This window comes from Astatotilapia calliptera, chromosome 12 (assembly GCF_964374335.1).
Source record: "Astatotilapia calliptera chromosome 12, fAstCal68.1, whole genome shotgun sequence".
Classification (NCBI taxonomy): domain Eukaryota; kingdom Metazoa; phylum Chordata; class Actinopteri; order Cichliformes; family Cichlidae; genus Astatotilapia; species Astatotilapia calliptera.
In genome coordinates, this window is record NC_137433.1 from 22,692,481 (window position 1) to 22,718,638 (window position 26,158).

The following is a 26,158-nucleotide window of genomic DNA, read 5'->3' on the forward strand; positions in this document are numbered from 1 at the left end:
AACTTTCGATGACTCACAAATGCGTGCTTCAGTTCACACACATACAAAGTAATTTGGCCTCAAGTAAAATTAGTTTAATTTACAGACACATTTTTTTTAAGTTCAGCTTCACAAATCTGATCATTTTCTCTTTTAAAAAACTTTCTGTCCGTTCAAATGTCTAAAACTACACAAAAAAAACCTTTCACTTACCTGCAAAGCCTTTAGTGCACTTTGCACTGTGTTCAAGTCCCACTGGAAAACTAGGACATCTCTACTTCCTGTGTGATTTCTTAGTTTACACTTGTAGATCATACCATACACATTTGTAACACTTTTAAGACACATTACTCTCCATACTTTTAAAGTCTGAAACTGCAGATTTGAACACTGCTGATAGGTCACTCAGACTTTTCCTTGGTTCTCACCTTGAAGTCGCCTTATCAGCAGAAAGATTCGCACCTTCCGTCTGATCTAACCCTCCACACTTTTCTCCTGTCATGTCCGCAGAGGCAAGTGGCGTACAGTGAATGGCGTAGATCTGGCTCAGAGGATAAGGGAGATGAGTGAAAACAGCTAGCAGTGACAGAAGTGAAAGCTGTAGAGTTGGTGTTTTGTGTGTAGTCTGTGCTGGAGGGTTGTCTCAAAGTTTGGAGATCATGTTTGGTTAGATTAAAGTGAACCAAAGTAGGGACTTTCATTACTGGTGTCACTGGTTTAGAAGATTTTATTATTTTTTATATTTTGTTGTTAACTGTGTTTTTTTTATTTTTCATCACCCTTTTTTTGTTTGTTTTGTTTTTTTCCCTGCTCCACAACAACAAACTAAAAATGATTTCAGCCACCATTTTTCAGCCAAGTCCAACTTGGCTGTAAACCTCGTATCACATGACCATTAACCATTCATGATTAAGGTTGATGCATTTGTTTCCTGCTGGAGAAGGTTTGTGTGAAGGTCACACATGCTGACTCGTATGATCTAATCAGAAAACTAAAGTCTGAAAGTCTGTGTCCTCTTGTCCAAACTAAAACACAGTCCTAGCAGTTGTAAAGGTCTCTCAATTAAATATCCTGAAATGTCATCTGAGAGCTGCATGTTAACAGTGCAATGTTTATGCTTTTTTTTTTTTAAAAGCCATTGTTGTGGACCAGGCATTTTCTTATTAGTTTACTTATTAGTGTTCATCTTTAAGTCATCATAATCACACTTTTTTCCTTCATTGTTATGTTTTTTTTGTCATTACTTGGAACCTTTCACTGATATTTTGTTCTTAATAAAGTCTTTGCATTTCAAACTTCCACCTGCCATCGTCTTTGTTTCATCCTGTCCTGCATCTGAATCCCACAACATGTTCCAATCTCGTTACAGGGAAACTATTGTGCAGATACTGATTCACTGTTTTTGCTGTGGTAGCTCATGCTTCCTTTACTTTTATATACAGTTTTTGACAGACAGTGACGTATTTTTCAATGTTGTTGTTTGGACAGATATTTTTCTAGTCTTTCTTTTTTTTTTTTAGAAAATTGAGAATGGACGTTTTGCCAGCTACAGGTACTTTGCTCATGCTAAAGTCAATGAATCTGACTTTCTCATGATCACCAAGAGGTGAGTGGTTTTTTTGGGGGGTTTTCTTTACCCTTTTTTGTTTGTTTTCTTCTGTTCAAGAAAGTGTTTTACTTGAGATAATGACCAAGAGCTAAGATATGGTTCAAATGATGCATAATTTTTTCTTTTCTAATCAGTTTGGATGCTAAAATTTTTGTAAAAGTTTATATAGTATTTGCATATTCCTACCAAGACTTTCAGATCAACTGTGAAGAAAATTCTTTCCTTTGTTTTCATTCATTTGTTTTAATGTTCTGCTGTACTTCTTGTACTTGACTCTCTATTAACAGCGTTACATTCAAATTCAATTCTAACTAATGTAAAGATTTGAGTTCATACTTCTGACATACAGTACCTTCATTGCCCACCAGGGGGCTGCAGCCCACACTGTCACACAGACTGTATAAAACTTGGATGTAGCTGGCATGGTGTCAGCTGTTGCTTTGTGGAGCTCCGTTTTGAATCCTGGAGATCAGCATTTCCACTGCTGCTGTCTTGGTTTAAAAAAACAAAACAATACAATACCCCCCCCCCCCCCCCCCAAAAAAAAATAAAATAATCCCGCCCAAAATACGGATGTAACGAGATAGTAAGCTGTATATTGAAGTTTTATTCAAAAATCCATTTTTTTTTAATTCAGTTAAACCAAAATGAATGATTGACCCACAAACTGAGCTGGAAAATGTTTACAGTCGAGACAGGAAGCTGTTTTCACAAAGATAGGACCAAAAGTCTTTTTACAACCACACAGGTATCGCCATCTGGTGGCATTCAGATTAAGGTTTAAGGCACTCGCATGTTGGCTTCATCTTATGTCTTTTTACTTTTTTAATGCCTATGACTGGAAATCATTGTTTTGGGGATAAAGAAACTGAAATATAAAGTTTACATTTTTCTTTATTCATTCCTTTTAAACACACATCTTTTTTTTCCCAGGGGAATATTTTTTGTGACCAAAGGCACTTTTGGTCAGCTGACCTGTGAGTGGCAGTATCTGTTTGAAGAGTTCACCAAGGATCCAACCATTATAGAGGACCGCCGACTTCGCATTGAGGCCAAGGTAAAAACAAACAAACAACAAAGATGTTACCATTATTTACTACCCAAATTTTTCATTATTATTATTATTATTATTACTTCTGCACTGAACCTCGCCTTCCACTGCAGGAGAGAGTGAAGTCAGTCTTTCATGCCAAAGAGTTTGGGAAGATAATAAACTTCAAAACTCCAGAGATAGCCAAAGTAAGTTTGCAATTTGGACTCAAGCTGATATTTCCTTTCAGTCGGGATACACGACTAGTGAAAATAATTAGTTCTAACTTTGGGTCATTATTTATTTTCAGTGGGTTCTCACCAAATTGGAGGATGCAAGAGAGAGTTTACCCAAGTACTGACTCTGAAGATCGAGAAATGCTAAACACACGAGCTCTGTGTGTGCCAGTGCCTTTTTTTCTTTACTGCATGCTACTTTTTTTTCCCTCCGTGTGTGACTAGTGAATAAACGATGTGGACTGTCGGTGTGTGTCGGGGCTGAAAGACACAGTGTGCATGTAGACAGATTGCTGATTTCCATCCACTTTGCTTTGCATTCATTATTTTACACCTGGTCATGTTTTTTGTTTTTATTATAGTTCTCTTTATTAAAACGTTAAGTCTGGAGTTTACGAACAGGTTCTGTTATTGCCTGCTTGAAGGATTGTACGAATGGAGGATTGTGATTCCTTAGATGTACTTGTTCTAATCAAACACACATTAAAGCTGCTGTTGGACGAACTTTGAAAGGGGAAAAGAATGAGCGGGCCTCCACCTGCAACTCATACCTCTGTTTCAAGTCTCTCCCACCAGATGAGCGCAGGATTTTGCACATTACGCACAGTTAAAAAAGGATTTTTGTTGACCTTGAGCTTCATGTGGATACCCCCGGCTCTAGCGGGTGAAAACTTTCTTAACCCTCCACCTCTTTCTCACTGCCCAAGAGAGCCAAGAAGAGGTAGAAGAGGACTCCCACTCCCCCACAAACGCTATTGTTGACCCCCCCCCCCCCCCCCCCTTTCATAATGACACCAAAAACATTTTTGCCTACCGTAGCTTTAGAGATTCAGTTTAGCTTTCATTTCTGGATGTAAAGGAGGATTTGGGTGTAGAAATGTCAATCTTAACAGTGACTGGTAGGGGGGGGAAAAAATCCCTCGAGTATCACTGAGGCCAAATTAACTGTAATTGTTGTAGCACATTTAATGTTGCACACTGTTTCTTTTACTGGATTATATAAAAGGCATGTTAATATGAATTAGTATGGCTTTATAGTACACATAATTCAAAAAATGTGCATCCTTAAAGTTCTTTTTCCTATTTTTATACATTGCAGAATAAAGACTGTTGAGTGTGTGAGTCAGAGATGCATGCTATTTTTATACTGTACTTACATGCATCAGTTTGCTGTATATGACCTAATATGATGTCTATCTGTATATATCCATCCTCGCATCAGACTTTATGAGGAGCTTGCAGTATGAAATTTTGTGATTTTTATGTTTTTATACCACACATATGCAATGCCAAACATGCTGATGAATTATACAGAGAAAAGGTATATATTGAAAATAAAGGAATGCTAATTATTATTATCAGCTGCTGTTTACTCTGATGTATATTTCAAAGATTTGATTTTGGTCTTGGGCGCATCACGATATAATATCACTCAATTTCATTTACATCGTTTTGTTTTCGGGGAGCAAAATATTCACTGCAGTGGCTTTTTCTTTTTCATGCTGTTTTCAATAAAGTTTTTTGAATTCAAAGCGGTCTTCATTTATTCCTCGCACCAAGAAAACGTCAGGCACCTGACTTGTACTCTTTATTAAATAATTATATCTCTTTATTGAAAATAACCATAAATAGAAGAAACAGTTGTATTTTTTTTCCTAAAGCACATCTCAGACTATTTACATCTGACACTCTATGAACTCCGTGGCTCTGCTGACTGTCCTGAGTAAATAAGGCACTTAAGGCGTCTCAGTGTTAGAGCAACCGTTTCTAAACATTATGAAATCACAAAACCGGGCTAAAGAGCATCCTTATCAAACTATTACATGGGGATACATTTACATACATTAAAGCACTCAGATCTTATGTCTATTTAAATAAGTAGTTCACACAACAGGTCAGTTACTTGCTACTAATTTTCACTTTCTCATTTCCACTGTAATGTATCATTTACAGCAAATACTAAAAAACTACAAGAGAAACTAAAGCATCTAAACACAATTTCATGTTAGTATGTCTGGTACAGGATGTTTGTATTCTCTCTTTTTTGGATCTCCCTTGTTAGAAATGAAACAATTTCAAATTGCTTCTTTTTTGGTTTAAGCTTGATTGATAATTAGATTCTTTTCTATTTCGGCTTTCCTCAGGTCTTCTCTTGTATGCATTTGCTCCTGTGCTGTATGCAACCTTTCTACACCAGGTTGAAGTCCCCGAGGTTGTGCCTGAGGATGGCTGTTTTCACGTCCTTGAAGATTAAGCGGATGTTTTCTGTGTCCGTGGCGCAGGTGAAGTGAGAATACAACGTCTTGTCCTTGTCTTGTTCTTGGTACATTTTTAGGATGAATTTTTGAGCTGCTACTTGATCCTGCTGAGGTCCTGCAATTCAGGGTTGATATTATTTAAATATGTCAGTAACTTCAACATACGCTCACCAGACACTTGATTGGGTAGACTTGTTCAACTGCTTGTTAATGCAAATATCTAATCTGCCAATTACATGACAGGAACTCAATGCATTTTACGACCTGCTGAAGTTCAAACTGAGCATCAGAATGGGGAAGAAAAGTGATTTAAGTGACTTTAAATGTTGGTACCAAACAGGCTGGTCTGAGTATTTCAAATTTACTGAGACACAACCATCTGTAGTGTTTACAGTGAATAGTCTGAAAGTGAAAAGATGATCTGTGAGTAGCAGTCCTCACAGAGGTCAGAGGAGAATGGCCAGACGTGATGATATAGTAACTAATGGTAATTAACTACTCATTTCAACCAAGGTATGCAGAAGAGCATCTTCTGAAGCAGATGGTCTACAGCAGCAGAAGACCACACATGGTTTCACCTCTTGTCAGCCAAAAACACCGAACCAAAACTGAAATTCTAAGTCTTGATACTTAAAGATTAAAAATGTGTTTAAAAAAAAACAATCAGTTATTTTATTTTGAACAAATTATGGGTTTTTAATGCAGAACAAATTTGGTGATTTTCTTGTGGGCTTGTATCAAGGAGGGAGGGGCGGAGCTTAGACTAATGATTGCCAATGTGGACCAAAATTCCTGCTGAATGTTTTCAGCTCCTTTTAAAATCTCAGCCATGAAGAATTAAACCAATTCTGATGGTAAAGGAGGTTCAACCTGGTACCAGCACAGTGTACCTAATATAGTGTCAGTTGAGTATTTTTAGTCTATTTCAACACTTCCATAAAAATGAGTACCGTGCAGCGATTGTATGATGAAGGACTTAATTAGATCAGCTAAGTAATTACAAATCTTGTGGTGGAATAAGAGCTGAAATCAAGATGAGCATTCACTCAGTCTAACCTGTGAATTCAGGGAAGTAGGTGGATAAGTGAGAGTACAAGATCTTCTCCTTGAGGATGTCGGTCTTGTTGAGGAAAAGTATGACAGATGAGCGCTGGAACCAGGGGTAGGTGATGATGGTCTTGAACAGGGCCTTGCTCTCCTCCATGCGGTTCTGAGATGTTTAAAGGGATCAAACACATGTAAAACTCCAGGAGGATGTAAACTGAAATCATCATTTGCTGTGTCGTTAAATTCTCACCTCATTGTCGCACTCAGCCAGGACCTGATCGTATTCGCTGAGTGCCACCAAGAAAATGATGGAGGTGACGTTCTCAAAGCAGTGGATCCACTTTCTCCGCTCTGATCTTTGACCACCCACATCAACCATCCTGTCATAAAAGCAGCCAAGAAAAGTCACGCCACCTTCGAGGTCGGTGCCATGCCTGTGGCCAGTTCCAGTGCTGCTGCTATTATTTTGGTTCATAGAGTATTTCAAAGTAGAATGGGAGGCAGAGCCTTCAGCTTTCAGGCCCCTCTTCTGTGGAACCAGCTCCCAGTTTGGATTTGGGATACAGACAGCCTCTCTACTTTTAAGATTAGATTTAAAACTTTGCGTTTTGATAAAGCATATAGTTAGGGCTGGATCAGGTGATCTGTTAGTTATGCTACAATAGGTCTAGGCTGCATTGGCTTCCCATGAAGCACTGAGTGTTTCTTCTTCACTCACCTTTTACACATCACTCTTTAATCATTAGCTATTATTAATCTCTGGCTCTCTTACACAGTGTGTTGTTTGTCCTGTCGCCCTCACCTTATCCTCGAACAGTTGCAGCAGATGGCCGCCCCTCCCAGAATCTGATTCTGTTAAGAGTTTTCTTCCTGTTACAAGGGAGGTTTTCCTTGCTACTGTCACCAAGTGCTTTTTCAAAGGGAGTTGTTTAATTGTTGGCACTTTCTCTGCATTACTGTAAGGTCTTTACCTTAAGATATAAAGCACCTTGAGGTGACTGCTGTTTGTCATTTGATGCTATATAAACTCAACTGAACTGAATTGAAATGAAACTCTGTGCAGTGCAGAAGATGTCAATATGCACCTCACCTGAAAATGACATTCTGATCCTTAGACCACATGTCAAAGGGGTATTCAATGATACCAGTGGTTGGGACTCGGACTCTGAGGATGTCGTCAAGATCAGGTATGTATGAGGGCTGTGAAATCCGATCCAGATCTGTGAGATAGCTAAAAAGAAAAATATGCAGGGAGAAAAAAAAAACACTAAGAAAGGAGAAATGTAGAAAACTTAAAATGTAAACCAAATTTGATCTAGAAAAGTACAGAGATCTGCGCACACTGTTAAAGATCATAAATGCCTAATTCTCACTATTTGGTGGAGTCGGACAGCTGGTACTCCCTGCGCCGATCATAGCACTCCTGTATTCCAGGATCATCCCACAGACTCTTGACAGCCATGGCGAGGTTGCTATCTAAGTCCTCCACCTTATCCACCTCCACCTCCAGGACTGCGCTGGCATGGCTCTATGGACACACCGAGAAGACAAAAAGACAGTGAGGTAACAATGAGGTAACCATCCATCAAGTCTTTATTGTAAAGGACTGGAACAGAGTCAGTCTGCCTGTACCTGGTTCTGGGGATCAGTGAAAGATATACCAAGAGCCTCCATAGCTCGGACCATTGTCTGCATGGACGTGTAGATGTTCTGGTACACCAGCTTGGCATAGCTCCTTTTGTCCTCGTCTGTATATCCTCCTCCATGGATAATCCTCATTTGTTTGATAAAGGTGCTCTTTCCACTCTCTCCAGTGCCTGTGAGACACATTGAGGATTAAACTCAATAATAGATTTATTTGGTCAACAATTTTTTGCCTCGTTGCAAATTAACATTCTGCAAATCAAACCAAAGTAAACATCTGCTGGCTGCGTGAGCAGACGGGAATGCAGTTTTATGTCTAAGGTCTGTTTTTAAAAATCTGCATTCACGTGACAGCCTGTTTCTCAGCAGTGCTCATCGGTGCAGGATTTGACCATTTTAATTGTCATGTTTCTGAATTTTAAAGAAATCATGCTGATGAGTCAGTTACAACTGCTTTCATTGTCTTGATTTTGATGCCAGACAACAGGTTCTCATAGTACCTAGAAGTATTTAAGTATCAAAACCACCAGTAATAACATTAGTCTAACTACAGCTATAAAGAGGAAGAAAACAAATGTTAAGTATAAGAAAATTAGAGTACTTATTGTACAAGCAGATTATATCATTATAGTATAAATACTGAAATGTGTAAGCATCACTTATGTGCAGGTTGATATGGAGCTCATATGTGTGCTGCTGAGAGCTACATAGATAATGTTTTATTAAACGTATTGATATGCACACACTTACTAGATAAATTCAATTGCCCTATAGTATAATACTTTGAGTGGTGGAGGGATGTTTTATTTTGTCATGCCTCTATAATTATTTGCCTTTGTTCCCTGCCTGAGCAAATCAACCCCAGAAGCCCTGCAAACGGTCCAGAATGTGGCTGTGAGGCTGCTCAACAGGTCCTTAAAAGGTCCCATGTGACACCGATTCTTTCTTCTTTAGGCTGACTTCCAAAATTTTAGTGATCACTTTCGGTCTGAACCATTTAACAGAGAGGCTGTGCCTCAAGAGCTAGAGCAGGTCATTTACCTGTTGTAAGGCTGGTGGTTTGATCCGCGGCTGCTCCGCTCTGCATGCCAAACTATCCTGGAGAAAGATACTGAACATTGAGTTGTTGTGTGTGGTCAGTGCTAGCTAGATGTTTGACCTTTAATTGTGCTAATTAAATTGGAAATGGACTGGTTTATTTCCAGTTTACTATGGTCAGTTGCCTCCATGTATTAGTAAATTACTACATTCATATGCAAATACGAGATCTTTGAGGTCAGCTGATCAGAGCTTGCTGGTGGTATCTGGTCCAGGTTAAAGATAAAAGACGAGCCTAATTTTCTACTCTTCATTTATCCCAAGAGAAGATATTATGGCCACTGCAAGCAAGCAAATTTAGCTCTCTGCTGCAAAGACACAAACGAAAAAAGTCATGGGAGTCTCTATCCCTCCTTACAGTGACAATTTTAAACTTGAAGTTGTCTACGATACAGTAAAATGTACCCCTGCCCAGTGTCATGCATCCATGCCCCTTCTGCAAGAGCATAAAGTTTATATATACTTTAAAATATTACTGAGCTGCATCCTGGTGAGTTATTACTGCAACTCAATATTTATGATATTTACATTAAAAAAGACCCAAATTTGAATTATTACGTGTGATGTTGCACAGGTGTTGCATACTGTATGCCAGCTGGCAGCTGCCTGGCAGCTACATTAAAGACCCATCTGTCTTTTTATGAACAACTTTTTACTAAGAGATAAGTTGAAAGAAATAAAAACAAGTTCTGTGACAACTCTCAATACCCAGCTTGTCCACGCAGGGACGCAAGCTGAACGATTTGAATGTATATTTGACTGCCAAAGGGACACTCGCCAATATCCGAGAACAGGAAGTTTAAATATCACAAATTGCCCGAAATAAAATTCAACATATCATTCATAGCTTTAGTTTCACCTGGTTGAATAAAATATTTTAGTCAACCTTGCTTAATTTGCTTCTGAAAAATGACCTTCCTTTGGTCAGATGGAAAAATAAATAAAACAAAAGCCCTCCTAACTTCCAATAATTAATTCAACAAGAACGGTGCACTTTTTCACCCTGAAACCTTTCCTGAGTGACAGGATCAGATGCACGCTTAATAACTCAGAGACTCGGTGTGTATTTGGACTCAAGCTCTCCATCTAAAAGGTCTTTTGACTAACTTATATTTCACTAAAACATAATATACTAGATGCATACATACTTGTTCTTATTAAAAGGTATGAAAACCACACACACAGAGTCCCTTTCTGCCATGTTACTCTTCAGCTCTTACAGCAAAAACTCGTAATATTCTCATTGAGATCACATGATGCACAGCCGATTTGGTAAACAAATGTGTTTGTTAACAGACCTGAATATTGGAGGTTGCTGTGTTTGTGTATGTGTGTGGGTTTATGCAGGGATGGGTGGGGAGTTTCATCTTTTGGGCAGTCGGTGTGTGCGTGTGTGTCCAGCTTGCATGTACGACACAGCTTCATACCTGCACACTTCCTCAATTGGGGAACGCTGTAACACGAGGCGGTGGTGCCCGCGTGAATGAATGTGATGTTAGTGTCATGAGATAACGGCTACTGTCAAAGTCTGTCCTCTCCGGGGTTTTTTTGTTGTCACAACTGAAATGTACCTGCTAGGCAACGACTGTGCAGAGGCACAAAACAAAAAACATGAGAAGTCACTAATCTGCAAAATTTGACTTTTAAAAACAAACAAACAAAAAAAATAAACAAGATCCAGCAGATCTACTGCTACATTCAAACATATTCCAGTTAAAAATAACAGAAAAAACAACACTTCTTCCAAAAAGAAGAACCAAACAGTATTTCAGTGTCTATATATGTAAATGTATGTATTGATATTTGAGGGTATATATCGAAGGTATGTGTATATCCATATTTTTAAGTGTGCGCATGTGCATTTATACATTTAAACATGTTTATATGCATATATAGTATAAATATTATAATATAAATAATATTATTTATCACAACTGTGATAACGATCCTGTAGCGTGGGTAGGCGTGGGTAGGTGTGTATACACACCTACCCACGGTGAATGTAAGGATACATGTATGTATAGATGTATAATTGCATATGTTTGTTGTATGCACATCATGTGTCGGTATGAATGCACTTTTATGTGTGTGTGGGTAATTGGCAGGTCATTTGAAAGTAAGATAAATATTGCTATCATTCCATAAATAGGAAGGATCATATAAGTTTATACTTCTTCTTAATCCTTCTCAGGCATAAAAAGTTGAGTTATTTATACACAGACAACTAACATACTGAATATTTGACTATACCTATCTACTGAGCTGTGATGATTCGGTATGCAAGTCGGCAGCTGTTCAAGTCAAATTTAAGGCCTCTGACAAAAAAGGGCAGAAAGTGAAGGTGTTGATCTCTTGCACTCTCAGTAGACCTGACTCTGACCATCCTAATGAAATCCACTGAGAGCTGAGTCACTCTGACCAGGTAACAAAAGGTTACTTTCTAGATCATGGCTGTCATACTCCTTTTACACTGTGGCCCACACAGAGCCCTGTTTGATCTTAGTGGGCTGGAGCAGTAGATTTATTACCTGGAAAAGAAAACCCTCCAAATCATTCCTCTTTCTGTCTGTTAGAGAGTTATCTCTGGGATGCTGGGATGATAGCTCCTTCAGGACTTAAACTCCGGTCAGAGAGTGGGGCACAGAGAGTGATGTCCAGATATACTTTAATGGAAGTTAACAGCAGCTCAACAGTACAGCAGTAGGCATACTGAACAAGTGTGGGAGGGGCGGACATGCGTGTGGTTCGTTGCACTTATAGCGATGCGACTGAAATATAAGGAGACTTTCGGTCACCGTCAGTGTAAAGACATTTAAGTATACATTAAATAGCTCAGACGGCATGAGAAAAACAAACGCATTTGCAACAGAAACACTCCAACGTGACTCTTTGTTCTCCCACTTTAAGAAAGGAGAATGATGATGAAATGCTTAAAAATGACAGAAAAAAAGCAGTTTATTTCCCAGACTATCCTGCAGACTGACATAAAATACACTTTGAATAATAACATTTATGTCCTTCTTCTTTGCATTTACCACATTATCCAAAGTTATTGCCTCTGTCAGTGCGCCCCAGAGCAGTTGTGGCTACAATGTAGCTTGCCATCACCAGTGTGTGAATGGGTGGATGACTGAATGTAGTGTAAAGCGCTTTGGTGTCCTTAGGGACTAAGTTAAGTGCTATACAAATACAGGCCATTTACCATTTATTTAGGGGGCTGGATTGGGCTCTTTGATGACCAGGTTCTGGGCCCTGGGCCTTATGTTTGAAACTCTTTCAGCCTGAACAGAGACCTCAGGGTCATCCTTTTTTCTGCAAAGTCCCTCCACGTTTTGACTTCTCTCAACTACCTTTGTGATGCGTTAAACAAAACTGCTGGAATCCAGCTGTCTGTAACAGCCTACAGTGAGCTGCGAAAATGTTTTTCTTTTAAAGCAAATGAATGTTGGTTTGGGGGCAAAAACATAACGCTGTGTTTTGAGTGAAATGATCTGCTAAGAGAACAGTTGGTAAAAACCAATAGCTTGTGCTCCGTGATGCATTTGCATGACTTTTGCATGAAACGCTAGTTATGGCTTTCAAACACACCACTGACCAAGGCGTGGATGGCGACTGGTTCCTGAAGTGCTCCCACACTACTGCAGTAAAATGCGCCCCCCCCAGGAAGAGAGAGAGAGTGTGTGTGTGTGTGTGTGTGTGTGTGTGTGTGTGTGTGTGTGTGTGTGTGTGTGTGTGTGTGTGTGTGTGTGTGTGTGTGTGTGTGTGTGTGTGTGTGTGTGTGTGTGTTTCTGTGGCCAGGTGGAGACTTACCGACCCCAGCAGGCAAAAAGTACTCAAGGATTCAAATCTCCGACCACGCTTAAATCAATGGCAGCGCCATGGCGCGCGGCTGCGCATACCCTGGATGTTCTCGGAAAGCCAGTGCGCCTCAACTGTGAAACGCTGCTCATGACTTGAATCCTCTCATGTAGCCACACGTGGCAATGACAAAATGTTGCGTGCTGGATATAATATATATAAAATTATATATTTGCCTTCTAAAGTGTGCATTTTACTTTCATATGGCTAAATGAATACTAGTCGACAGGCGTCAGAGCTCTGTCCCACCTGCCACGATACCCGTGGCCAGGAAGCGGTGAAGTAATGGCAAATTTTGAGCTGTCTCCCACAACTGAAAATGAAAACGCCTGGATCCTTCCGCTAGAGGAACAACTTTAAGAGCAAATGTTTTAAAGCTTTTCTTTTGCCCGGAAAAGAACATTTATGGCTACAATCTAGATAAAACTTTTGAATGATTTACAGCAAAGCACGAGGAGAATGAGGAGGACTCCGTGAAGTCAGTTACCCTCCGAGCTGGTGTTCAGGTTAGTGATGCTCACCTAAAAGCAGCAACTTGAGCTCCATGCGAGAGTCCTCCTTGTCCCTCCGCAGCTGCTTCTCAATCTCCTCGTTGATCCTCTGGTTCTCTCTCTCCTCTGCTGAAAGACAGCATCCAGCCATCGCTGAAAGTCACCAGGTTGCTCTCCAACGACCACTCGGCTGTAAAAATGTCGCAGGCTTTGATTAAAGACAGGAAAAAAAAAAAGAAAAAGGAAACTCAGACGTGTTAAAAAAAATGCTCCTTTGCCCCCTCTTGCACTTCACAACTTCAGACGCAAAAAGGCACAGAGCATCTTCAAAACTGCGCCTTTGACTTCCACAGAAACAGAAAAGTTTGCTGCTAAAATATAAAGTGCTAGATTTCAGGGGTAAGTCCAAAGCTCTCTCTCTGTTTTACTTAAGCATCGAGGTGTACAACAAGGTGCACCACGAGCTGTTCCTATTGAACAAAGTGCTGCAGTTATACTCTACCTGGACGACACTTCAGCTTTATCCTGACGAATCGGGAGGGCGTGGCACCGGCTACAAATAGAAAAGGATAAAATGGGAAGTTCGCTGCCACAACCTGTGGAAACGGTGAGCGAGGAGGAATTCACCTGTAGATGAGTTTTAATCGGACATGGAGTGCCATGGCTCATTCTTAGAAGTGCTCCACGCTGTGCTCGCTTTCCTTGGAAGTTTCTATAATATCACACTCGTAATTCACGAGTCTTGATGACATTAAATCATGGTTCGCGTTAATTTTTTGCATATAAATGATCAAAAAAGATCATACTATTCAGCCCCTGTTCTTCCCTAAACGTTGACCTTGGCCCACCCGAAAAGTTCAGAACCTCGTTTGCCAAAGATTTAGGAATGTTTCTCGCAGGGGAGATTTTAGCCCAAAATGTCTGTCTGTCTGTGCGATTTTAGCACCCCCAAAGATTTCTTACTTTCATGACAATATTTGCTGTTTGTGTGACACACTAATATAAAAAGCATACAGTACTTGGTTGAGACGTAACATTTTAACAACAAAAGTATAGATACCCCCCCGCCCCCCAAAAAAGAAATGGTTTGTTCCAGCTCGCCCCTCCCCTGCTCTGGCTCTAGCGCCGTTGCTGCCAGAGCGATGATGGCTGAGACACAGCGGAACGGAGGTGTAAGTGCCTGGCTTAAAACAGGACATATTAGCTGCATTTTACCTTCAATTACTCTTTATATAGTTAGGTAGGAGTCAGGTCATGTTTCTTTTTAGCTGAAAAACATTACACCCAGGTAATCTGCAGTGTTGAAAACTTTTCCGTCGATGTTTGCTACCCTACAATCCGTCCTGCTCTGTAGTAAAATCAGCGACATTTGACCGTCCTGTTGCTCCCATTGAAATTTATATAGCCTATTTAAAATCTAAAACTTAAAATTGTCCGTAGCCTACTGTTGTTACCACTGTCCTGTTTGAAATGGATACTAACTAGCTAACTGACTGAATGCCCATTAACCTTATAACTCCGTGTGTGTGTGTGTGTGTGTGTGTGTGTGTGTACAGAGAGACAGCCAGGTTCATAATGGATATAAGGAAGGTTTTTCAAAAAAAGGAGCCACATTCAGGTAAAAATGATCTGTCAATCAAGAATAATGTTGGATCAGTGTTTTATTAGATGTTCATGTGGTTTGGTTATTTGCCTTTTGGTTGAAAGTACACTGAGAGAGGACTTTTTGTTAGTGAGCTTAATAGTGGTTTTTTTTTCATATTGATGTAATTTTTCATCTAATTGAATCTATTTGTGTATGATTGTCAGTCCAAAAAGGGAGAGAGGAAAGAGGGGAATGTGAGGAGAAAGTACAAGGTCATGACCTTCCTGCAGGAAGAACCAGGTAAGAAAACAGACAGGGAACAGTGACAGGCACAACAGAAACTGTTAAACTGACAGTTTAAAGAGAAAAAGCCTGATTTTACTCACACAATCTGGAAGTTGTGTCCTCCCTATATTAAAGCTGCTATACAGAATTTGCAAAACAAACTGGGTTGAAACATTTTTGACCCTCTTTAACAACATTCCAACATAACATTATAATTGATTGGGGAGATTAAAATTAATGATATATTTTTATGTGGTTCAGCCTAGGGCTGCACGATTAATCGTTAGAAAATCGCAATCTCGATTCATACTTATGTGCGATCTCATTTCCAAATTACAATGATTTAAAAAAAAAACAAAAAAAAAACGACGACGACAATTGTACCGCATTTTGATCCGGGACGTACTCTGCATGAAAACAAGCGCTCACTCTTCCTGCTCAACAAATGACAAGGGCAGAGCCTTATACCACGTATTACAGAAGCTGTGCCGTGTGATACTAAAATTAGCAGGGAAAAAACAACGGAGAGCACGTCAGGGATGACAAGAAAGTGACAGGAGAAAATCCGTTCCGGTCAACCACCCAAACACCAATAACGGGAACCTTATACAGCGCTTCCCTATACCCGTCAAACTCAAAGAAATTACAGAGGCTATCACTTATCACCTGACCAAAGATATGGCTCCCATCAACACTGTGCAAAGCGAGGGATTTAGGAAAATGATCAACACCCTAGACAAACGCTACACAGTGTCGTCCTGCAACTATTTTTCTATTGTTGCACTACCTGCTCTATACACGCAGCGTCGAGCAACGGTGGAGACGGAATTTCAAGCAGTACAACATTTTGCGGCAACAACAAAACGTAAGACATTTGTTGTTTTTATGTTTATTTATTGTTTTTATGTTCAGTCTCAACTGTTACGAAGTTGATGTGCAGTTAATAAGTGCAATAAATATTTATACTGGAAAAGAAAATCGTGAGAGAATCGTGATCTCAATTCTAAGCCAAAAAATCGTGATTCTCATTTTATGCAAAATTGTGCAGCCCTAGTTCAGCCACAACTCTACTAAAACCTCAGCCAGTAATAGGTAGGCCAACTTTTGCCAATTATGCCAGAGATTTTATACCTGCAAACTGAGATTACATTACAACGCCTGGAACAGCCAAGGCATGGCCTCATCTCGAATGCATTGCAAGTGAGATCGTTCCACTTCAAAGCTGTGATGTTGGTCTGCTGATTGGGTACAACTGCCCCCAAGCATTTTTTCCTCATGAGGTTGTGTCTGGAAAGGAAAATCAGCCGTTCGCACAAAGAATTGATCTGGGATGGAGTATTGTAGGTTATGGCAATCCATGTCTCAATTATGGAGATGCCTTTGGAGTAAGTCACCAAGTCATTGTGAAGTAAGTAATGCCTGACATTCAGCCCTCTTCAAACCTCACCAACAAGGTTCACTATGTCTACAGAACTCAAATAAAGGAAATGACCTCTCCCACAGAGGTCCAAAAGATGTTGGAGTCTGACTTTGTTGAGAAAGCACCAGAAGATACAAAGGTCTCTCAAGAAGATCTCAAATTTCTAACAAAGATGAAGACTGGCATTAGTCAAGGCATGTGCTATTCATCATCTCAAATGTTTAGAAAAAAACCTCAAGAGGAACAAGCAGAACTACATGGACTATAAGAAATTCATGGATGAGATCCTAGCCCATGGAGATGCCGAAAAGGTCCCAGAGCAACACATTGACAAAACACCAGTTTGGTACATCCCACACCATGGCGTGTATCATCCACAAAAACCCGGAAAGATTTGTGTCGTCTTCGATGCCTCTGCCAAGTTCCAAATGACCATCTCCTGACTGGTCCAGAGCTAACAAACACCTTGCTCGGAGTCTTGTGTCACTTCCGAAGAGGTCCAGTGGCTTTCATGTGTGATATCGAATGCATGTTCCACCAATTCCATGTGCATGCTTGCGACCAAGATTACCTATGGTTCTTGTGGTGGGAGAACGGTAACCTTGAAACTCCATTCACTGTCTATAGGATGAAGGTACACCTATTTGGAGCAGCATCTTCTCCAGGTTGCACCAACTACAGCCTCAAGCATCTTGCAGCTGAAGGAGAAGGAAGTTTTGATGAAGAAACCATTAAGTTCATCAAAACCAACTTCTATGTTGACGATGGACTAGCAAGTGTTGACACTGAAGATCAGGCAATACAGCTTGTTAATGAAGCACGGAAACTCTGCAGCATGTCAAACTTTGGTTGCACAAGTTAATCTCAAACCGCACCCAAGTTCTAGCTTCACTTCCGAAGGAAGAATGTGCTGCAGCTGCCAAGGATCTAGACATGGCACTCGGTGAAGTACATATGGAAAGAGCGCTTGGCGTACAATGGTGTGTCGCATCAGATCAATTTCAGTTGAGAGTAGTTGTTAAGGAAAAACCACTCACCTGAAGAGGAGTATTGGCCACAGTCGCCTCTGTGTTCGATCCACTTGGGTTTGTGTCACCTTTCATTCTGCTGTGAAAGCAGATCTTGCAACAAATGTGTCCAGAAAAACTCAGCTGGGATGAGACCTTACCTGACAGTCTTCAACCTCAGTGGGAGTCTTGGTTGCGTGACCTGGGAAACCTTGCAGACGTAAAGGTTCGCAGATGCTACATTCCTTCGAACTTCAAGGCACAGCACTACAAACTTCGAGCAGTAAGCACATCTGGTGAAGTTCAGTGCTCATTGGTGATGGGAAGATCGAGAGTTCCAACAACCAAAGTCACAACTATACCTTGGCTTGAGTTGTTAGTGGCCATTGTTGCTGTGTGCACTGGTGACATGCTGAAAAAGGAATTGGAAATGAAAATTTCAGAAGAAAGGCGTTTGACTGACTCAAAGGTGATACTTGGATACCTCAGCAATGAAGCCAGAAGATTTCATGTGTTTGTTGCAAACCGAGTGGAACGCATCAAACAAAGTACAGATTCAACCCAATGGAGTAACTTCCGAAGATAATCCGGCGGACCACGCCTCAAGAGGCATCACAGCAGAACAACTTGTAACATCAAACTGGTTCAAAGGCCCAGACCTCCTTTGGCAGAAAGTCATACCCAGTTGTGAAATTAAGGTGGGAGAGTTATCAACCAGTGACGCAGAGGTTAAGAAGGTTCAAGTTCACAAGATACAAGTGGAGGAACAAGGGTCTCTGTTAGATCACCTACACAAGTTTACCGACTGGTGGAGAATGATTAAGGCAGTTGCTAGACTCAAGCGCTATGTGAAAGAAGCAAAAGTTCACTAGAGTAGATCACACGACATCAGTAACCTACAAGAAAGAAAGGAAGCAGCGTTAACAATCATAAAGATGGTTCAAGAAACAGCCTTTGCTCAGGAAATAAAAACCTTGCAACATCACGATGGGATGCAGTTCAAAGACAAGGTTAACAAATTACACAAGTTATGCCCATTCCTTGATGACCAAGACATTCTTGGGGTAGGTGGACGTTTAACACATGCAGCTTTGCATCCCAATGTCAAGCATCCTGCAATCCTGCCAAGAGACAGTCACGTGTCAGCATTACTGGTCAAACATTACCACGAGAAGACATACCATCAAGGACAAGGCATCACCATGAACGAACTTCGAGCTAACGGATTCTGGATTCTTGGATGCAGCAAGATTGTGTCATTTTACATCTATAAATGTGTAAAATGCAGAAGGTTCAGAAGGCACACAGAGCAGCAGAAGATGGTAGACCTCCCAGAGGATCGGATGGAGACAACACCGCCATTCACCTACTGCGGGATGGACTGCTTCGGTCCTTTTTATGTAAAAGAAGGCTACAAGGAGCTAAAGCGTTATGGCTTGCTAATCACTTGCATGTGCTCCAGAGCAGTGCATCTTGAAATGCTTGACGACCTCTCTGCGGATTCCCTCATCAAGTCCTTACGTCCGTTCATAGCCATTAGATTAAGCCATAGGTACAGATAAGATGCGATCAAGGCACGAATTTTGTCAGCACTAGAAATGAGTATATTTAAGCTTTTAAGGAGATGGATCAAGCCAAGATAGGGAAACTGGACTGCGAGTTTCTCATGAACACCCCAGCATCTAGTCACATGGGTGGTGTCTGGGAAAGACAAATTCGCACCATAAGAAGTGTTCTCATTCTGGAAAAATCAGCCAGACAACTCTTCCTTAGAGCTCCTCTCTAAGGACATTCCTGTATGAAGTCATGGCAGTGATTAATAGCAGACCATTGACTACTGACCAGCTATGTGATCCATCAAACCCAGAACCTTTAACACCGAACCACATACTAACCATGAAGTCCACAATCATCTCCCCACCTCCAGGACGGTTTGTGAAGGAAGATCTTTATCTCCGTAAGAGGTGGCGTCGTGTTCAACTACTCGCCAACACTTTCTGGACAAGGTGGAAAAAAGAGTATTTGTTAAATCTTCAAGGCAGACAGAAGTGGACCAAAGAGCACAGAAATGCTAAGATCAATGAACATCTCAGGCCCGCCAAGGTTTGGAGGCCTATCTCCACCCACCACCACTTCCCCTGCCAGTGGCGGACTCCCTCAGGTGTCGGTGCGTTGGTGGTTCTTTGTGTCTGGGGGTGGGCGTCCGGGTACACACCGGCTCACTCCTTGGCGGCCGCTTATCGGGGCCTGGAGCCTGGGGCTCACTCGGGCCACTTCGGAGGTGGGGTGCCCCCGGCCTCTCGGCCTGGGGCTCGGTCACTCAGGCACAGCTGGCTGCCGGCGGAGCTCACGGGCGCGTCACTGCAACTCCCCCTGGCTTCTGCTCCGCGGCTGCTGAGTGAGGCCTCATCTGGGACTCTCCTCAGCTCTTACTGGGACAGTGGCGCAGCTGCCCCTCTGTTGGTCTTCCTTGGTCTCTTGTGTTCTGGGGGCCTCTGGATGTCTGGAGTTTTGATCTCCTCCATACCTGCTTCATACCCTGGAGGACGGGGCTGTGGCCCCCCCACACTCCCTAGCAGATCGTTACATGGAGAAACCTTTGGAATGCAAGCATGCTGATCCACACAGGTATGCACACAGGTGTACACACGGGTATTCACAGACGCGGACTACAGCTTTCTTGGCTGCTGCCTCAAAGCACATTGTGCGCTGTCTATCTTGCGTGCTGCACAATATCGTTTATTATTTAGTATCTACTGATATCTACTGCTAGCTAGTTTATTGTGATGGTGCCGTTTTGTTTTGTTTTTTATTATGTTGCTCTTTGTTGTTTGCTCTCTCTTCTGTTTTTTTTCTCCATACAGGTGACCCAGGTGTTTTTTTTTTTTGTTTTTTTTTTCTTTCTTCCCCCCCTTCTCACCGTCTCGTCTCCCCTTTGGTTTTCTTTCTCTCCCTCTCTTTCTTTCATTCTTTCTCCCTGTCCTATCCCCCAGTCATGTCTGTCCCGTTTGTAGCAACTGAAAATAAAATAAATTCATAATTATAATAAAGGTCAATCAAATGGACCAATATGGCAAGGCCATGATGATCCACTTGGTAAAATAAATCCGCTTGGCATCTTTCTTGGCCTTAAGACAACAATTCTGATGGCTAAAGATCCAAACGGGACAAAAGAGTATTTGTTAAATCTTCAAGGCAGACAGAAGTGGACCAAAGAGCACAGACATGCTAAGATCAATGATCGTCTGAAGGATGAGATAACTCCACGCAACCAGTGGAAGTTGGCAAGGATCATTGAAGTGTACCCTGGAAAGGATGGAAGAGTGACCAAGGTGAAATTGCTGCTGAGTGATCCAACCCTGGATAAAGAATGAAAACGTACCTCCAAACCTGTTCACCTGGAAAGACCCATTCAGAAGACAGTCATTTTGATGGAAGGGGAAGAAGATTCTCCACCGCACTCTGCTTAAATATAATTCATAATAGTTCATTTAAAAGCCATTCATTAGTTCATAGGCAATACTTTATTCTTTAAATCACAAGTGATTGGTGGGAGTATAACGGTCTTTTGCATTTTATGTTTTGTTGAGCTTTATGTCCAGATTTTGCTCTTTTGCACCCTCTGGTGGTGAAGTATCGAGGGTTCAGTTGTTTGCAGTTTGGGTCTCCACTCAGCCACTTTATGCTAGCGCACATGGCGTCTGCATGCTGCAGCTCGTGGTCAGCTCCACACATGGAGAAAATATTGTTCAAAGAGAAGAAATAAGTGAGAAAGAAGGCCATAAAGGACTATTTAGGCCCTCCTGGATGTCAGCTCAGGAGGTTTGTGTATTTTAAATGTTTTATTTTCTGTAATTACGGACATTTAATTAATTCATTATGTCAGTCCTGGCGTTCCATACTTAGGTCTGCAGATAAGTTCCTTTTGACAGAGGTGAACAAGCTTTTGTGATCACTGCACCCAAACTCTGGAACAGTCTGCCCCTTCATTTAGGTCTTCCCAACACTCAGCATTTTTAAAACCCAGTTGAAAACACAATTGTACTCTCTAGCTTTCAATTATGACTAGTCTTTTATAGTAATTACTATGTATGTTTACTATGTTATCTCTACTATGTACATCAATTTGGCTCAACCCATGTTGTTTTTCAATGTGCTTATAAATAAATTTTGATTCGATTTTTTTTATTTTTTTATTTGATTTTGGCTACACGCCTTGACACACACACAAAGTTACCTTTCTGTTCAGATTGCGTTATGATTATAATTCAGTTAACTCAACAGCTGTTGTGCCTTTTTCCTGATGCTTCAGGTGGAACTGTTTGAAAAGGACATAACGAACATAAAGACAGAACTGAACCATGTCTCTGCTGCTGACAAATCTCCCATCAGCCTCTACGAGTACTTCCACATTTCCCCCATTAAGGTGTGTGCGAATGCAGTTTCTGTCAAACAAATAGTGTCTGAACTGATCTCTGCAATTTCTTTGTTGCCATACTAATGCCTGCTGATGTTTTTGTGTTTTTGTTTTGTCAGCTGCACCTGAGTTTCTCTCTGAGCTCAGGCGGAGAGGATGGCTTGACACAGAAGAGAGATCGGAACTGAACCCTGTTCAGTTGCTCAATTTGTTGCTGAAGAGTATCAGCTCACTGACGTGCAGGATGTTGTCTTCAAGTATGAATACAGAAAATGGCTCAAATAGACAGCATGCATGTGCCATCCATTAGCATTAAATTACTTCCATGTGACTTGTTCTTGGTGATTCCAACCCTGCTTCTTGGCTGAATGTGACATTTATTTCAGGCTGGCCTTTTTTGAATTGACCTACCAGTTCTACACCACTCAGCAGCTCCAGTGGGAGGTCCTCAGACATTATTCTAAGCAGGTAATACATACAAGCACAATGAAACCAGACAAGTGACAATTTGTCTTGTCTTCTTTTGTTTTGATATTTTGATTTTCCACCTATGTGTATCTCAAGGCTATTAAGCAGATGTATGTGCTGGTGCTGGGCCTCGATGTTCTTGGAAACCCATTTGGACTGATCAGAGGATTGTCAGAAGGGGTGGAGGATTTCTTTTATGAGCCCTATCAGGTAATGATATCCAATAAAATTATTGACAAGTTCAACTGGGTCTTTTAGCTTTGAAGTGCGTTATAAAACCTGTGAATAGTTACGTTGTGTAATTTAGAAAATATGGCCACATTGGATTCAGGTTAACATTCACAATAACTGTTCTTTTTTTTTTCTTCTAGGGAGCCATCCAGGGCCCTGAGGAGTTTGTTGAAGGAATGGCTCTTGGGGTTAAGGCGCTGGTGGGAGGAGCTGTAGGTAAGCATGAAATGGTGTTAAAGGGGTAATACAGAGTCAGCCTTAGCTCAACAGGATCAGGTCAAAACTGCTAAATAATCACTGGAATTTCTAATTCAAAAATTAATTATGTTTAATTTATCTTTTATTTTAAATTTAAGTACAGTGTTGTGCAAAAGTCTTGCACTCATTTCTTTGTATTTTGAAATACAGTATGTACAGCAAAAACAGTTTTTACAATTCTTTATCACAACCTGAACTCTCTTACTCAGCTTCCTTGTCTTCAGGAATAGTTCTCCAGGCTTCTTGAAGGACATTCAAAGCTCTTCCTTAGATGCTGGTTGCCTTTTGTTCTGTTTTCTGTAAAGATGATCCCACACTGCTTCACTTATGTTGAGTCTGAGCACTGCTTCACCTAAGTGGAGGCATGCCTTTTAGACCTGCAACTTCTTTCTTTGTCCCTCCCAACTGTCCAGTTTCCTTCACTTGTTTTCAGCTATTTTATGTCTGTCAAACTGTGTTATCATTGCCATGTTTCATAGATTGAGCAAATCATTTGCTTTTTGTGAGAGGCTGCTGGTAACAAACTGGTTAAAAATAAAATTTAATTGAAAGTGTCCATAATGTGTAGAAACAATAATGATTCATCCCTTTAGCCTGGTGTCATTATATGTTTGACATCAGTGTTAAGAAGTTTATCAGATGTTAAAAATAATCCTGTGAAAATCTGAAACTAGATTGAAAATGAGTTAAAAAGCAGTAAATGTCCAACAAAAAACGTAATAAAGCTCGGAGAATTATCGCTCATCACCACATGAAAAAAATAAATAAAAAGAAATGAAGGTCGTTAAAGAGTTTGTACAGCCCTGCACGCTGTCCTCACTTTATCTGCTGTCATTATACACGTTGATTGACTGGGATGGGTTCATGGCTGCTATATAGGGCTGTAATTTGAACAGTGTAATAACTGAGCATTTGTCGTTTTACTGCATGTGTTTTTAATATAGTGTTATATCTGTTAAATTTCAGCATTATATTGCCTTTAACAGTGAACTGTGGCTGTTTCATTACACATCTGAGACTTTTTAGCAACATGTTGGAGCCCTTAAGATTTCAGATTTTCACTGACACAATTTTGACATGAACATTTAAGATATATTAAAAAATATTCTCAGGTAAGAAATCATGTTTGTTATTCAGGCGGTATTGCAGGTGCAGCCTCCAGGATAACAGGTGCCATGGCAAAGGGTGTCCCAGCGATGACAATGGATGAAGAGTACCAGCAGAAGAGACGAGAAGCTATGAACAAACAGCCCAGCGGTCTGAGAGAGGGGCTGACCAGGGGTGGAAAAGGACTGGTGTCTGTATGTAAAACTGTTTGGTTTTTAAGTTGCTCCTCTCTGTTTATCAGCAGGAAACACGCAGTTAATGCAGGATGTAGGAAGTAGTAAGACTAGCAACAACAACACTGCAAACTAGTCTGAAAGAAAATGCACGGCTGTAATGAGTCATTTATTCTGCAGTGTTATCTTCCTTTTCCCACAGGGATTTGTCAGTGGGATCACAGGGATCGTTACCAAACCTATTAAAGGTAAGATGAGTCTGACCACAAGTATAAACATGTTAGTCCAATAAAATAAGGGCATAAAAAAACTACGTGTTCTGTTAGTGTGTTTCCATTGAACACTTGACATTTGGCCGTGAAGATCTTTGAACTTAAGCTGCAGTGTTTGTGTTATTATGCAGGGGCCCAGAAAGAGGGGGCAGCGGGCTTTTTTAAAGGTGTTGGAAAAGGTTTGGTTGGTGCAGTAGCTCGACCAACAGGAGGCATTATTGACATGGCCAGCAGCACTTTCCAAGGGATCAAGAGGTACAGTTATTTCTGTCTGTGCTATGTGATTGTGCACTTGCTGCATCAGTGTGTAATCAGATAGGTCCTGTTTGAATTTGTTTATGCCCTGAGTTGTCCTTTGTTTTCATTCATTTGTTTTAATCTTCTGCTGTACTTCTTGTACTTGACTCTCTATTAACAGCGTTACATTCAAATTAAATTGTAACTAATGTAAAGATTTGACTTCATACCTCTCACATGCAGTACCTTCATTGCCCACCTGGGGGCTGCAGCCCACAGCTTAACACAGACTGTATAAAACTTGGATCTAGCAGCCCTGGTGTCAGCTGTTGCTTTGTGGAGCCCTGTTTTGAATCCTGGAGATGAGCATTTCCACTGCTGCTGTCTTTGTTTAAAAGTTAAATTTTTCTTTATTATTATTATTATTATTATTATTATTACTTCTGCACTGAACCTCGCCTTCCACTGCAGGAGAGAGTGAAGTCAGTCTTTCATGCCAAAGAGTTTGGGAAGATAATAAACTTCAAAACTCCAGAGATAGCCAAAGTAAGTTTGCAATTTGGACTCAAGCTGATATTTCCTTTCAGTCGGGATACACGACTAGTGAAAATAATTAATTCTAACTTTGGTCATTATTTATTTTCAGTGGGTTCTCACCAAATTGGAGGATGCAAGAGAGAGTTTACCCAAGTACTGACTCTGAAGATCGAGAAATGCTAAACACACGAGCTCTGTGTGTGCCAGTGCCTTTTTTTCTTTACTGCATGCTACCAAAAATATTTTTGCCTACCGTAGCTTTAGAGATTGAGTTTAACTTTCATTTCTGGATGTAAAGGAGGATTTGGGTGTAGAAATGTCAATCTTAACAGCGACTGATAGGGGGGGGGAAAAAAATCCCTCGAGTATCACTGAGGCCAAATTAACTGTAATTGTTGTAGCACATTTAATGTTGCACACTGTTTCTTTTACTGGATTATATAAAAGGCATGCTAATATGAATTAGTATGGCTTTATAGTACACATAATTCAAAAAATGTGCATCCTTAAAGTTCTTTTTCCTATTTTTTTTATACATTGCAGAATAAAGACTGTTGAGTGTGTGAGTCAGAGATGCATGCTATTTTTATACTGTACTTACATGCATCAGTTTGCTGTATATGACCTAATATGATGTCTATCTGTATATATCCATCCTCGCATCAGACTTTATGAGGAGCTTGCAGTATGAAATTTTGTGATTTTTATGTTTTTATACCACACATATGCAATGCCAAACATGGTCTTGGGCGCATCACGGTTTAATATTACTAAATACTTTCTGCTGCCATTAACGTAGTTTTGTTTTCGGGGAACGAAATATTCACTGCGCTGGCTTTTTTTTTTTTTCAATAAAAATAAACGTTTTTTTGAATTCAAAGCGGTCTTCATTTATTCCTCGCACCAAGAAA

General features: G+C 40.6%; 3 protein-coding genes across 13 annotated transcripts in view; 2 read left to right on the forward strand and 1 right to left on the reverse strand.

Annotated features, from left to right (window-relative positions):
• vps13a (vacuolar protein sorting 13 homolog A) overlaps window positions 1-4,386 on the forward strand; it is a 46,169-nt gene extending 41,783 nt beyond the window's left edge. For 5 of the 6 annotated variants that reach the window (XM_080309213.1, XM_080309215.1, XM_080309214.1 and 2 more), the window contains 4 exons: window positions 1,500-1,585; window positions 2,522-2,645; window positions 2,753-2,827; window positions 2,929-4,386. In XM_080309213.1, the coding sequence (XP_080165339.1) occupies window positions 1,500-1,585; window positions 2,522-2,645; window positions 2,753-2,827; window positions 2,929-2,979 (336 nt within the window). In that variant the 3' untranslated portion in view covers window positions 2,980-4,386. Of the gene's footprint in view, window positions 1-489; window positions 1,279-1,499; window positions 1,586-2,521; window positions 2,646-2,752; window positions 2,828-2,928 lie in introns of those variants that run through there. The other variant, XM_080309216.1, reaches the window with a different exon arrangement.
• A 43-nt stretch (window positions 4,387-4,429) lies between these two features.
• LOC113033512 (guanine nucleotide-binding protein subunit alpha-14-like) lies at window positions 4,430-14,076 on the reverse strand. Of its 3 annotated transcripts, XM_026187380.2 has the most exons (8): window positions 13,753-14,076; window positions 13,281-13,440; window positions 7,792-7,976; window positions 7,533-7,687; window positions 7,250-7,390; window positions 6,410-6,539; window positions 6,169-6,322; window positions 4,430-5,227 (listed from the first exon to the last, which is right to left on the reverse strand). In XM_026187380.2, exons 2-8 carry the CDS (start codon window positions 13,399-13,401, stop codon window positions 5,043-5,045), a joined length of 1,071 nt encoding a protein of 356 aa, XP_026043165.2. In that variant the 5' UTR covers window positions 13,402-13,440; window positions 13,753-14,076; the 3' UTR covers window positions 4,430-5,042. The 3 variants fall into 3 exon arrangements, with proteins under 3 accessions (XP_026043165.2, XP_026043163.2, XP_026043167.2); XM_026187378.2 differs by lacking the exon at window positions 13,753-14,076 and having other exon boundaries at window positions 13,281-13,746; XM_026187382.2 differs by lacking the exons at window positions 13,281-13,440; window positions 13,753-14,076 and adding an exon at window positions 8,845-8,905.
• LOC113033515 (intermembrane lipid transfer protein VPS13A-like) lies at window positions 7,593-26,127 on the forward strand. Of its 4 annotated transcripts, none has more exons than XM_080309222.1 (14): window positions 7,593-7,722; window positions 14,807-14,868; window positions 15,060-15,135; window positions 21,860-21,973; window positions 22,084-22,221; window positions 22,351-22,432; window positions 22,529-22,642; window positions 22,804-22,879; window positions 24,059-24,222; window positions 24,404-24,449; window positions 24,605-24,728; window positions 24,954-25,107; window positions 25,182-25,256; window positions 25,357-26,127. In XM_080309222.1, exons 7-12 carry the CDS (start codon window positions 22,541-22,543, stop codon window positions 25,006-25,008), a joined length of 567 nt encoding a protein of 188 aa, XP_080165348.1. In that variant the 5' UTR covers window positions 7,593-7,722; window positions 14,807-14,868; window positions 15,060-15,135; window positions 21,860-21,973; window positions 22,084-22,221; window positions 22,351-22,432; window positions 22,529-22,540; the 3' UTR covers window positions 25,009-25,107; window positions 25,182-25,256; window positions 25,357-26,127. The 4 variants fall into 4 exon arrangements, with proteins under 4 accessions (XP_080165348.1, XP_080165347.1, XP_080165351.1 ...); XM_080309221.1 differs by lacking the exon at window positions 7,593-7,722 and adding an exon at window positions 14,358-14,422; XM_080309225.1 differs by lacking the exons at window positions 7,593-7,722; window positions 24,954-25,107 and adding an exon at window positions 14,360-14,422.
• Window positions 26,128-26,158: the final 31 nt, after the last annotated feature.

Bases quoted from the DNA above. Each gene is read 5' to 3' on its own strand.
- LOC113033512 (XM_026187380.2), bottom strand. From the start codon at position 13,401: ATGGCTGGATGCTGTCTTTCAGCAGAGGAGAGAGAGAACCAGAGGATC. The intron at 7,688-7,791 runs GTACAGGCAGAC...GTGTGTCCATAG, and splicing joins TCACTGATCCCCAGAACCAG to AGCCATGCCAGCGCAGTCCT. The intron at 5,228-6,168 runs GTTAGACTGAGT...CCTGAATTGCAG, and splicing joins CTACTTCCCTGAATTCACAG to GACCTCAGCAGGATCAAGTA.
- LOC113033515 (XM_080309222.1), top strand. From the start codon at position 22,541: ATGTATGTGCTGGTGCTGGGCCTCGATGTTCTTGGAAACCCATTTGGA. The intron at 24,450-24,604 runs GTAAGATGAGTC...GTTATTATGCAG, and splicing joins CGTTACCAAACCTATTAAAG to GGGCCCAGAAAGAGGGGGCA. The intron at 24,729-24,953 runs GTACAGTTATTT...TCTCACATGCAG, and splicing joins ACTTTCCAAGGGATCAAGAG to TACCTTCATTGCCCACCTGG.